The sequence below is a fragment of the Phocoena phocoena genome, chromosome 4 (assembly GCF_963924675.1).
Source record: "Phocoena phocoena chromosome 4, mPhoPho1.1, whole genome shotgun sequence".
NCBI classification, from domain to species: Eukaryota; Metazoa; Chordata; class Mammalia; order Artiodactyla; family Phocoenidae; genus Phocoena; species Phocoena phocoena.
The window spans coordinates 64793257-64805505 of record NC_089222.1 but is presented as its reverse complement, the minus strand read 5'-3'; the positions used below and the strand labels follow the sequence as shown (position 1 = coordinate 64805505).

Here is a 12249-nt window from a genome sequence, read left to right as displayed (position 1 = left end):
GAAACTGAGGCTTAGGTTACACAGCCAGCAATGGACACTTAACCAGCAATGGAATAGCAGTCTGTTTGATCCTCTCAGTCATTCTGTGATACTGACCTAACCATGACCTCTTAACCTTATTAGATCATCAGAAGAGCCACTTCTGGGCAAAAATTAGCTTGTGGCTTCTGGAAATTTTTATTAAAACTCTAACTCTCCTGGCGATAACTTTCAAAAGTCATGATTCAGACCAGCAGTGATATTTGAAAGTGGAATCATAATGCGGGTCTCCTGGCTGCAGAGACGCTCTCACTGCTGGAGAGGCATCCTCCACCTTGACGTGTATGAAAATCTGTGTTTTTCCTATTACTGGGTCTTTTGCCATCACTGTCTATTGAAAGGCACTGACCCTCATTCTGTCCTCCCTGAGGAATCCTGTCTTTCAGGGTTAATCGGTCTGTCCTCTTCCTTGGGTGTCATTTCACTGGGATCTAGAGCAATGTTTCTCAAAGTCCAGACAGCTGACCACCTGCATAATGATCACCTGGGCACTCATAAAAATGCGTATTCCTGGGCCCCGTCCCACAGCTATCACACAGAATCTCTACAAATTGGACCCCAGGAACTAGCATTTTAATCACATTCGCCAAGTAATTCTTAGGAATACTAATGTCTCAGAACCACAAATGTAGTCTCCAGATCCTCACAGCTCCAAGTGTGATCCCTGGACCAGCATTAGCAGCTTATTAGAAAACAAGGAATTCTTATGCCCAAATCCTGAAGGACTGAATCAGAATTTGCATTTCAGTGAAATCCCCAGGTAGTTTGTATTCCCATTACTGTGCATACAGAGAACTAGTGATCAGAGCAGTGTTTCCTCTGCATATCATGGCAGGCATAGAAAACGAAAGCATTTGTTTGGCATTTCTGTCACACAGAAGAGAATGCCAGCTGTGGCATGGGGAGGGTGGTGCTCAGCCTGCCCCAGACCCCAACCTGGCCACCCTGAAGGCTGAGGAGATTGGTATCTCAGGCGTACCTGTGCCGCAGCACGCTGGTTGAGAAGCAGTGGTCTACTTAGAGCACACTCAGTCCTTCTAACTTTCTTCATGGGCATAACTCCATAAATCTTGCTTATTCTTTTTTTTTTTTTTTGCGGTACGCGGGCCTGTTGTGGCCTCTCCCGTTGCGGAGCACAGGCTCCAGACGCGCAGGCTCAGCGGCCATGGCTCATGGGCCCAGCCGCTCCGCGGCATGCGGGATCTTCCCAGACCGGGGCACGAACCCGCGTCCCCTGCATCAGCAGGCGGACTCTCAACCACTGTGCCACCAGGGAAGCCCTGCTTATTCTTATTTCCTTCATCATTTGTCATTTCTTCTCCTGCATACCAAGAGTCAGAAATCTTCCCAACTAGGTCTTAGAACTAGGTCTTAGAAATCTTCATGCAATGGGAGGGCACAGTCTCATCTTCAAGTTCTAGGTGGACTCTGAGAAATGTAGAGAGAAAAGTTTTGTCTGTTATTCTAAACAGTATGACCTAAGGAATACTAGGAAGGAATAAGAGCCTTCTTCCCTTTGAAGAATGCTCCTTTCCTCTTAGTCCACAGATCTGAGGATGGAGGATCCGCAACACGCAGAGCGGCATCCTCTCTCCTGAAGAGTGTGCCAAGAAGCATGTGATTTTTTAAAATCCTTCCTCAGCAGAATCTATCAGCTTATGAACTGGACAGTGTCCCTTCTCTTAGCCAGCCCCTGATAAGGGGATGACAGTTGGCATGGAAGGAATGGAATACCTTCAGAAACACTTCCTGGTGAGACCATCTGATCAGAACGACCAAGTGTCAGGACACATCATCTGACTTCGCAAAGCTCCCGGCTGCGTGGGAACCCCATTGTGTTTCTTTTTTTCCCCCAATAAGGAAAATGTTGAAAATTTTTAAAGTTCAAAATAGTGAGCTCTTACTCTGAAGCAAATAGAACAAGGATTGTCATAGCCTAAGCAAACACAGTTGAGAAAGAAGTGGGGGGAAGTATTGCTAGCAAACAACTCGCGTTTTTTCTTCTCTTTCCACCTTGCCTGCAAATCTGTGTCCAATTCTCTCCACTCTGCTTCTCCCAATCAAAGCACAGGCAAAGAAGCACACATTTTAGCTGGTTTAATGTCGGGCTGTTCCCCCTCTGTCCTGAGAGTGTACATCCCTCAAGTCTCAAAGGGCTGTCTGATCGTCCCTTTGTACCCCAGCCATTGAAGTTCCTCTGCGTTAGTAGTAGAAAGGACAGTGACCAGAGCATGCTGTCCCTTGCCGCCTCTGGTTGACTTTCATGGAACTCCTCCCTTGATCCAGATACGGAGGCAAAGCAGGCCTTTCTCCTTCTCTGACCAGGAAGTTCACAGATCTGTTGGCAGTTCACCCAGAGTAGCCGTGATGTCTCAGAAATAAGTGAGTTTTTCTCTAAGTTCATAGCAAGAACGGTTGCTTAAAAATGTTCCATCCCTGATCCGATTAACAAGTACTGAAAACATAAGACTGGGGACACCGACAGCAGAGCTGTTGTACACGACCATTTCAAACACAGAACACTGAGTCATCTTTCTGCTTCGTGGTCCAGGATGAAGAACAAGCTGTGGTACTTTGAATTCGGCACCTCAGAGACCTTCGCAGCCACCTGCAAGAAACTCCACGACCACATAGAGTTGGAGGTGAGTTCCCAAGGCTTGCTGGACCTTGGTTCTGCTCCTGGACTGTTACGTACCCTCAGGACATGTCCTGGAGCGTCCTCAAGAGGTGATCCCAAGTGTAGTCCATTGTACATCCATCCTGTTCCCAACACATCCACGGCCTCACTCCCAGGAGGCTCCAGTCACGGGGCCTGCCTTTCTCGGCCCGTCCAGACCTAGAGGCCCAGTGGACCCAGGTCCACTGTCCCTTCCGGCCCTCAGCCCTCTCCCCACTGTGGCCTTGAAATTTCCCCTTTTCCGAGAGGTGAAGGCAGGTGCTGCCCACGCAGGGAGAGGAGCTGCTGTGAGGGTAGAGGCAATGTCCCAAGCCTGGTAAAAGTCTGGGAGCTGATGGCCACAGGGCTGAGGGGTCTGGGGTTGAGGCCGCAGGTGGCCAGACATCCCCCAGCTCGCCCGCCGCTGCTTTCAAGGAGCTGACTCACAGGCACCCAGGGCCGGCTTCATGGGTGTGCAACCTGCACAGTCGCTCAGAAGGACCCTTGGTTTAATGCTCTTCTGACACTGTCTTGAAATTCTTGATGATTTTTTAGCAAAGGGCCCTGTATTTGCATTTTGGACCACTGGTGCACTCGTGTTTTCCTCACTCTGCTGGCACTTGGAGCAGCCTGCCTCAGACACTTAGCTTGTCAGCTTCCCTTCCCGGCGGATAAGCTGCCCACTTCCCACCTCTCACCCCGCATCTGCTGGGCTGCTCTCGTGAGGTCTTGTCACTTCTATGAAAAGGTCTGCTTGGTCTCTGGCCACCTGAAAGCCCAAACTTCTCTGCACACCTGCTGCGGGACCTCAGGCCCATCGGGTCCCTTGCCCATAGTTCTCAGTTTACCAACCCGCACCACCACCCCCCCAACCCCTTCCCATGGGATTCAGGCCTGTAGTCTTGTTTTCACTTGAGAAGAACAAGTGAAAGGCCGTCAGAGAGTTCGGCCAGGATGGGCTTCTCCCGGCCCATGGGCTTTGTCCCTAAGCCTGCAGTAGCAGTCAAGGGGGTCCCGGGCATCCCTTGGGGGAGGAGCCCTTCGCCTGAAGCCGTGTGGGAAAGCCCTGCCACTCCCTGCAGAAGGGAGCCTGCATTCACAGGGAGTTTTCACAAACAAAACACAAAGCCAGAGATTCTGTGCTTCTCCTTGACTCATCTGCCTGTCTCTCCCCAGCGGTTGCCGGGTTACCAACCCCAGGGTGGGAGGCGCCGCCCCAGCTAATCCCCTGAACTTTTAGCCAGCTCAGTCAGAGGGCAGAGAGGCCCAGGAGCCGGGGGGCACATGTCCCCAGGTGGTACCACCTCCACCGGGGAAAGGCTGAGGAGCCCGCTGTGCCCGCTGTACTCTATGGATACGTAAATCCACGGCCAGGGAGCTGCAGGGAAGGAGGAGAGGGCTGGGCTGGAGACTGAACGTAGCTGGAGCTATGTGTGCATTTTTGCTGTTGGCATGATCATCTGCTGGGGTGTCTTTAAATACACCCCAAGTGAGGGACAGCCCTGGCCTAACCACTGCCAGCTGCAGACACACAGCAACTGCTTGTTCTCCCTGCAGCTGGCCTTGAAACTGTGCCCAGAATAGAGCAGCTCAGCTCCCCTGCCTCTGTGGGCCCCGCCCTCCCTGCTCCCAGCCGGCAGCACCCTGGCCCCCTCTGAGTCCAATACTCAGTGGCTCTTCTTCAACCACAGAGGGGGCTGGTGGCCTCTGCAGGGGGTGAGGTGGTTCACACTGTGGGTCGTTGGGGGCTTTGGGAGCACGTCTTATTTTCCTTAGCTCCCCATAATGAGTCTTTAGTATTTATTCAGGACGCTAAAGATGGGGGGCTCATATGACAGGCAGCTTCTCACAGCCCGGAGGATTTGGGGCAGGCATCATTCTGTATCCAGGGAGCAGTGGGTGGACAGTCCTGGGTCTTGTGATCCAGAGGAGGCGAAAGAGACAGAAGCGGGAGGCGTGTGAGTGACAGGTGTTAGGAGGCTACAGGGCACCACAGGTAGATGTGAGAGCATCAGGGGCCTCAGGAAGAGCAGTAAGAGAAGGGATGTTAAGTCACCTTCTACATGTGGTCACTGCACACGACAGCCCAGGCCTGGGAGGACCAGCACGCTCATCAGTTCAAGGTCAGAGACCCCGGGAATAACCCCACACAGGTATTTATACTACACGCCATCGTTTCCAAAGCCCTCCCACAGCCTTTCTTCCAGCGTCACACAACAAGCAGTGAGCTAAGTAGGCCAGGTATTCTTATCCCCTCGTCACAGAAAGCAAGCTGAGGCACGGAGGTTTAGAAAGATAAACAGGAGAGAAAAGCAACAAGGGAAGACGGAAAAAAAATCACAGGCTCTGACTGCCTACTGTAACGTGTCCTCATTTGATACAATAACCCAGTGAGGCAAGTATTATATTTTGTTAAATGAGGAAACTGAGGCTCAGATACATTAAGTAACTTGACCAAGATTTCATTGCTGGAAACTTGTAAGACAGGAGATTTTAGGCATCCTGGAAGGAGTTAACTTAGAATACAATAAATAGCGATGGCCCTAACAAGCGCTAGAAATTCGGCGAATTTTTCAGCATGCACGCACTGTTTCTTCCTCCTTTACTTGGTCCCCTCTCAGCTGAGGCAGCTGGGCAGGTCTGCTGAGAAATGCTTTAAGAGAACAGAGGGCACACTCCTACTGCTCGTTTGAGGAAGGAGGGGGCTCAGGCTGGACAGGAGGAGAGTCAGAGAGGGAAACTGCCTTAAAGTTTACTAAAGGTTTTCCCACACAGCATCTCATTTTATTTTGATCCACAGAACATGCAGGGAAGATATTAATGTCCTCACTTGACGGGTGAGGAACCTGAGGCTGAGAGGTTCAGTGACTTGAGAAAGGGCACGAAAGTAAGGGGTTCAGGGGAACAGATAGGAAAGTCTATTTCTAGTTTCGTGTCTGTGTGTCACCTTGGTAAAACTTGGATGGTGAAACTTACAGCTAAAATGAGCTTATGCAGGGAAGGTCTCCATTGAAAGTCTCTCACAAGGAATACAGCCTGTTTTTCAGAGGCTTGTGGCCTACTGAGGCCTAGGAGACTTGGTCCCTTCTCTGAAATAAAGCTTACAGCCCAGTTGACAGAACATACAAGAGCTGGTTAATTTAATACTTACTTAACTAGTGCTGAGGAAACTGGATCCTGGGGCCTTGAGGAGCCACGTGAGCAATCACCCTGGACACTATTTTGGGGTCAAAGACTAAGGCTGGGGAGAAGGTGACTCCAGATCTGCTGTTCACCTGCAGACACTTGGTCGGGGTGGGGGTGGGGGCGGTACTCAGTGAAAGGGGCTTGGCCTGGACAGGCGTTAGCCCTCCTCAGTGGAAGTCTGTTGTCTGGGCCTCAGTATTCTCATCTATAAAATGGGAAGAAAGGGGTTAGCCTACTTCCCAGGGCTATTATTCGGATTAACATTTTCAGGTTTGTTATTTATTTAAGTTAATTGGCGGTGGTGCTAAGTGCCTCACAGAATCTACCAAGCAGCCCCAAGTGGCAGGTATCATATCGCCTTTCCAGAGCTGGGGATAGAAGCTAAGAGAAAGCGAGAAGCTCGCCTGAGGTCCGCAGCCTCTGAGTGGTCAGGTCAGGCTTCAAATCCAGATTTGCCCAAAACTCGGGAGTTTCAGGGCAGTACTGGCACCTTATTCTAGAGCGGAGATTCTCACAGGTACGAGGTATGCTTGATCTGCTCGTAGTCACATACTTTTATTTATTTTAACATTTCAGATAACATTAAAAGCAGGCATGAGACTTTTACATTTACGAAAAAGAGAGCAAAAAATTATATATTGCGAATGCATGCTCTAAATGTTTCTTCCACGGGCACACAAAGGAAGCTGTGAAAGTTAGTGCCGTTCCTGGGAAATGGGTGCTCATGGATTGCGGTTGCCTCTAATTAAGAAGCCAGCATGTCACCCACATGGTTGTCATCAGCCCTGGTCTCAATGTCTCTGACTTCCCTTCCCTTCCAAAGCCACCTTTGATGTTCATTCTAATCTGATTTTACCTGAATAAACGGGTGGGGGAAGGGTGAGGGAGGGGCACAGTGAGTCACCCCCTGCACCCCAGGCCCAGAATAGCCTTGCACAGGTTTTGAGCTGTAGTTACATGGAGCAAAAGAGGCAGGCTTCTGCTTGAGCACTTATTTTATTACAAGCTGTGGAAAATTTTCATTTTACTGGTTAAAAATAAGAACTTCCAAAACTCCTTGATATTGTATCTACTTTTAAACAATGTTCACAAGGGAAGCCTAGCCAGCTCCACTAATATGAACCTCTGCATGGGGAAAAGTGAGTCCAAATGTGGAAGCTGCTTCAAAAGAATCTGTTCCCCAGTATATTTTGGGAATCTCTGCACATCAGTTCCCCCCTTTTAATTGAGGTTTTTTTTTTTTTTAATACAACAAGGTTTTGAGAACTTTTTAGATCAAACCCTCCCATTTCCCCCTCACTTAGAATTGGTGTTTGTCAATATTTTGTTGTATTCCCTTCAAGTATCTTTGTAACCAAAGAAATAAAATTTTCTGGATGGAGTCGAGTTCCCACAACCCTTTGGTGCTCTGCAGCTTGCCTTTTTCACTCACCATTAAGTTCTTGAGACCTCTCCGTGGTGACGTTGCCGGAGCTGGTTCATTTCTTTTACCTGCTCTGTGCTGTGGTGCTCCCACACCACGATGGGGAATATCGTACCCCACGATGGGAGGAGAAGCAGAAATGGGAACTCTCAGACACTGCCGGGGGCACAGACAGCAGTGGTAAACCACACTGGAGAGCAGTTTGACAGCAAATGCTGAACTGAAAACGCACCTGTAGGCCAAATGACCCAGCAGGCTCTTCACGTCCTAGACCTGGAGAGCTTCCTGTACATGAGTTCGCAAGGGGATGAGCATGGGGGCGCAGTGCAGCACTGTTTTATTAAAACAAAATGGAACCAACCCCAAAAGGCTGTGTGGGTCCTAACACTTCAAACAGATGGCGTGAGGGGAAGTACTGAAGGCCGCTGAATCATATATTTTAAAATGGTTAATTTGGTGTCAGGTGAATTTCATCTCAGTTCTTTAAATGTGATTTTTACAAAAGGGAATGTGCTGGGCACAGTACTAGGGATCTTGAAGCCATAGCATGAGATGGGCCCTGTCTATGAGAATCCTCAATTCTAAAACTAATATTTAGCACAGCCATGTGCATGTAAAGAAGCTGAGTAAATAATGAATCAGATTACTTTAAGATTGAGTAGATATCTTTAGCTACTCCAATCCAGTCAAGTGTCATTACTTTCCAGAAGAGCGAAATCAAGGACTTTACAGGTTCTGTAGCTTGGCCAAGTTCACCCAGCCAGTAAGTGGCAGGAAAGAACCCATGGCTGCCTTGGTATCCACTGGCAATTTGGCACACTCGTCAATTAGAGGGAAGAGAACTTCAAACACCTTGGCCTCTTCTGGCATCATCTACACCTTCTCAGCTTGGGCGGGTAGAGCCTTTCAGAGCTGGGAGTAATGAAGGTGGGAACTAGCTAAATGCTCAGCCCATCAACACAGCCACAGTGATTCCAGAGGAGATGAAACGAAAACGTATTCACGGGGAAGGGAAAGTTGAGAAGAGCATTGCAGGGGATTTTGAGCTCTTAGAAAACAAAAGGTGGCAACCTGATCATGCATCAGACCCTGGAGTCAAAGACTGGAAGTGGCCTTAGAGGACAGCCTCTCCCGTGTCCGGAGTCCATTCACTTCCTCCATCGAGTCCAGGGTCTCCATCTTTCCAGCAGCGTCCTCACTGTGAGGCCACCCAAGGCAGCTGGTGCTCTTCAGATTTCTCCTTCTTGCCCATCCTACAGTTCTCACTGCTCCAAATACCCCAGCCTCAGTTTCTTCCCGCTCCCTCCTACTACGTGTGCTAACTTCTCTTCTTCATTATAAAAGAAATCCAAATCCATGGTAGAACATGTTAAACCATAGAGAGGCGAAAAGGAAAAGTAACCCACAGTCTCAGCAATCAGGGATCAGTACTGTTCTAATGTTGATCTTATTTCAATCCTGTAATAATATTAGCCTTTGTGTCTTTAAAAGCAGGCCTCTGGAGGACCTCTGTGATTCTTTGATTTCCTAAATCTTTATCCATTTTTAAACACAGCTCCATCCTTTCCGTCTCTCTCCCTCTTTCAGCCACGCACTGACTACAAGTTTCCTTCACTGATCCTTAAAATCTTTCAGCCTACTACGAAGAAATTGTTTCTGTCAGTTCCTCTTTAAAAATCCCATTGTTTGCTTACAGTTTCTGACACGTAACTTTTTCTCTCTTAAATGACCCTCTTTTTTATTCCCTACACATGCATACCCTGTATTTCACTTCAAGCCTCCATTCATCCTTACGCTTTTATTTTCTTGTTCTTTTCCACTTCCTTTGTTCTTTGTGAATTGCTTTGATTTTCTTTGTCTTCAGACTCCTGGCTAACATATGCTTTGTGTCTCCCAAGGACTTTGGAATAATTTTTAGGGATGAATTCTCATGCCTACATTTTCACAAAGCAGGCGGGGGTATATGCAACAGAGTGGATAGATGAGGGCCGAGGAGGTCTCAGGAGACTGAGGCTGGGGTCACATGACTCAGCGTGTTGGGCTAGAAGGCACCCCCACACAGATTCCTGGGCGATCTCTCGGCCTAAGCTCTGCCGCAACGAGCTTATTAACTTTTCTACCCACCAAGGTCCCTTAGTGAAAGAAAAACTTTCCCCAAGCTATGTCTACCAAACAAATGCATCTTTTAAATAATAATGACCTGTGAGGCCCTGTCAGTGGGAAATGTATTATTTCTTTTAGACTTTTTAGAATATTGAAAAGAATTCATGATCTTCATCTCTACACTCAGGAGATTCAGGGACCTTGGATGAGAGCTATTCCCATCCTTTTCTGCTTCTACAACTGGGTTATGGAACAGGCAGAGAATATTACATACAAATATGTTCATTGGCTATGGTGGATAGGTCTTTGGTTCTCTATCTTAGTGAGGTCGTAAACTTGCTGATCCTAGTATTCTATAGAAGAGGAATTAAGAAAGGAGAAGAATTGACTCTTTCAGGAAGGGCATATAATCTAACAAAGGAGCGGTTAAATAATGTGTGCACATACAGGCGATATCTCAAGTCCATTGGGATCCACAGGTTAATAACAACAGCAGCCACTTCCTGAGCGCTCACCTTGCAACAAGCTCTGTCCTAGCACTTTGGTACACGGTCTTGTTTAATCCTCATAACAACTCTGCATGGTGCATATTATTTACTCAAGGAAATTGAGTCTCCTAAAGATAAGTACTGCAAGATCAGCTCAGATGAAAGCCCACATGCTCCCACAATGCCACAGCCCTCCCGGTAGGAGCTGGCCTCTGCATTACACCTCTGCTTTCCCCCTAATGTATGTGTCAGCTGAGTTGGTGGCGGGGCTCCCATTCAGGACTTGGCAAGCTGTCTGAAGCAAGGCCTCTATCTTATTCATCCTGTCTCCCCAGTACCTGAAATGAAGTAATTGCTCTCTAGTTATTGATTGTACAGTTTGAACCCAAGTGTATAAAAATCCCATAATTAGTGTGAACGCTAACAGAAATTACTACTTGACCAGACTCACGTGATACCTTTTTGTTGGAAGCCGCCAAAGTAAAAGGGACCCACCTTGCTCCAACTGCAACACAGAGTGGGAGACAGCTGAGCTTGCAGTCCAGTACTCAGGCCTTCTCCTAACTGTGAGGTGAGTGGGAAGACCTCCCACACCCATCTCTGAGCTGTTGCTGAGAACTTTGAAAGTAGCCGAGGGTCTGGGACAACTGTGAACCCAGGACAGGAAATGCCAGAGTTCTCCCACCTCTTTCCCACCCAGGAGAATGAAGACAGTGAGTGGGCAGAGCCCATATGGCAGCAAGGGTGCAGGGCTGCTAGGGGGTTAGAAGAAGTGACTCTGAAAGGCAGAAGGAAGGGTCTCCATCCTGAGCCCTCTCTGGTGGCCAAGAAGCCTACCTGCCCCTATGGCCATCAGCCCCGCTCTATCTGCAGGCAAGTCTGACCCTTCAGAAAGCCCCATCCACCCCAAGTCGTTCTGACATCCCCAGACAGACAGCAAAGCCCATGAATCTGCATCCAGAGCAAGAATGCCTCAACACACCAGGACTTTTTTTAACCTGGGGAGGATGGAGCAGCGGATAGGAAACGGCGTTGCCCTCTGTCCAACTCTGAGGCAACCCACCACCGTGAGCTCTGAGAAACAGCAGTTTTGTTTTGGAAACTGGCATCCAGGGCAGGCTTGCTCCTGGAAATGAATTTGGTTCCCCCTCAGCTGCAATGTTCTACTTCCAGCCTCCCTGCCAACACCCCCTTCCAGCTGCCCCTCTCAAAGGCACCATTGTGCCCGCCTGGCACAGCAACAGAGGAGGGATGAAGAGGAAGAAAACATTTTCTGCCCATGGGATGTTCTTAAGCAGGTTGTGTGTACATGGCTTCAGTGCTGCATTCCTGGAGCCCACACAAACCCGCCAAAATGCCATCATCCCTGTCACAGATGGCAGCCACTTTCCAGTCTAACTGGCCCGCCACCACTCACTGTCAGAGAACACGGAGCATGCAGCTAGATGGACACGGGCGGTAGGAGGGGGACCATGATGACACTTTTTCAGCACAGCACTTTAGCCTGCCAAAGCAAGGCTGAATGAAGACTCCGAATCTCTGAACTGGAAGGGGATCTGGTCCCATGTACCGCTCAACTGAAAGATTCATTCTGGCATATTCTGATAAGTACACATCCAGCCTTTTCCTGAATACTCCAAGGGTAGGAAGCTCACTACTTTTCCAGAAGCCTGTTCCATTGTTAGAAGGCTCTGCCTTTCAGAAAGTTCTTCACGATGTTGAACAAGGATGTATGTCCCTTTCATCGCCATATCCTTCCCTTGTCAGCCCTTAGCACAATGCTTGGAAGAAAATAGAGGCCCAATAAGTGTTTGTGGGATGCATGACTGAATTCCCCATCTTTGGGCCTATTTCCACCATCTGAGGGCACACAGAACATGCCTTTCTGCTCCTCCACACGACTGCCCTTCATAGGGCTGAAATCTGTCTTCCACGTCATCTCCTATTGGTCTTTGCCGACGTCCCCAGTTCCTATATAACTTGATGTACAGACTCCTGACTATTGACACTAAAAAATTCTCTCTAGTTCTTCTCTAGGGAAAATAGACAGCACTATTTGCCCTGACTGCTTTTCTTTCACTCCCAATAAATTTCTCTGTTCTGGCCATAGGCCCTGCAGATATGCAGATATCTACTGCCTTCTCAGTGGTATGCTGGGGCCAGCTTGCCTGCTGGCACATCTCTTCCCAACTCTGCTTTCGGTGATGTCACATTTGTAGCTTGAAATTGGCCATAGTGGGAATATTTACACTGTGGAACACCACAATCAGAGCTTCTTTTTTTCCTGGAGATCCCGCTGTTAAGCATTTAGCAGGATATCACTGCCTCTAGCGTTGACCTGCAGGAGGTCCCTT

The 12249-nt window shown here is 48.5% G+C and overlaps 1 protein-coding gene across 4 annotated transcripts in view; it reads left to right on the top strand.

The window, feature by feature from the left end:
• The window catches only part of DGKG (diacylglycerol kinase gamma), a 165435-nt gene that overhangs the window by 111846 nt on the left and 41340 nt on the right, over nucleotides 1-12249 (top strand). For all 4 annotated transcript variants that reach the window (XM_065876667.1, XM_065876666.1, XM_065876665.1 and 1 more), the window contains one exon: nucleotides 2591-2681. In XM_065876667.1, the coding sequence (XP_065732739.1) occupies nucleotides 2591-2681 (91 nt within the window). The remainder of the gene's footprint in view (nucleotides 1-2590; nucleotides 2682-12249) is intronic.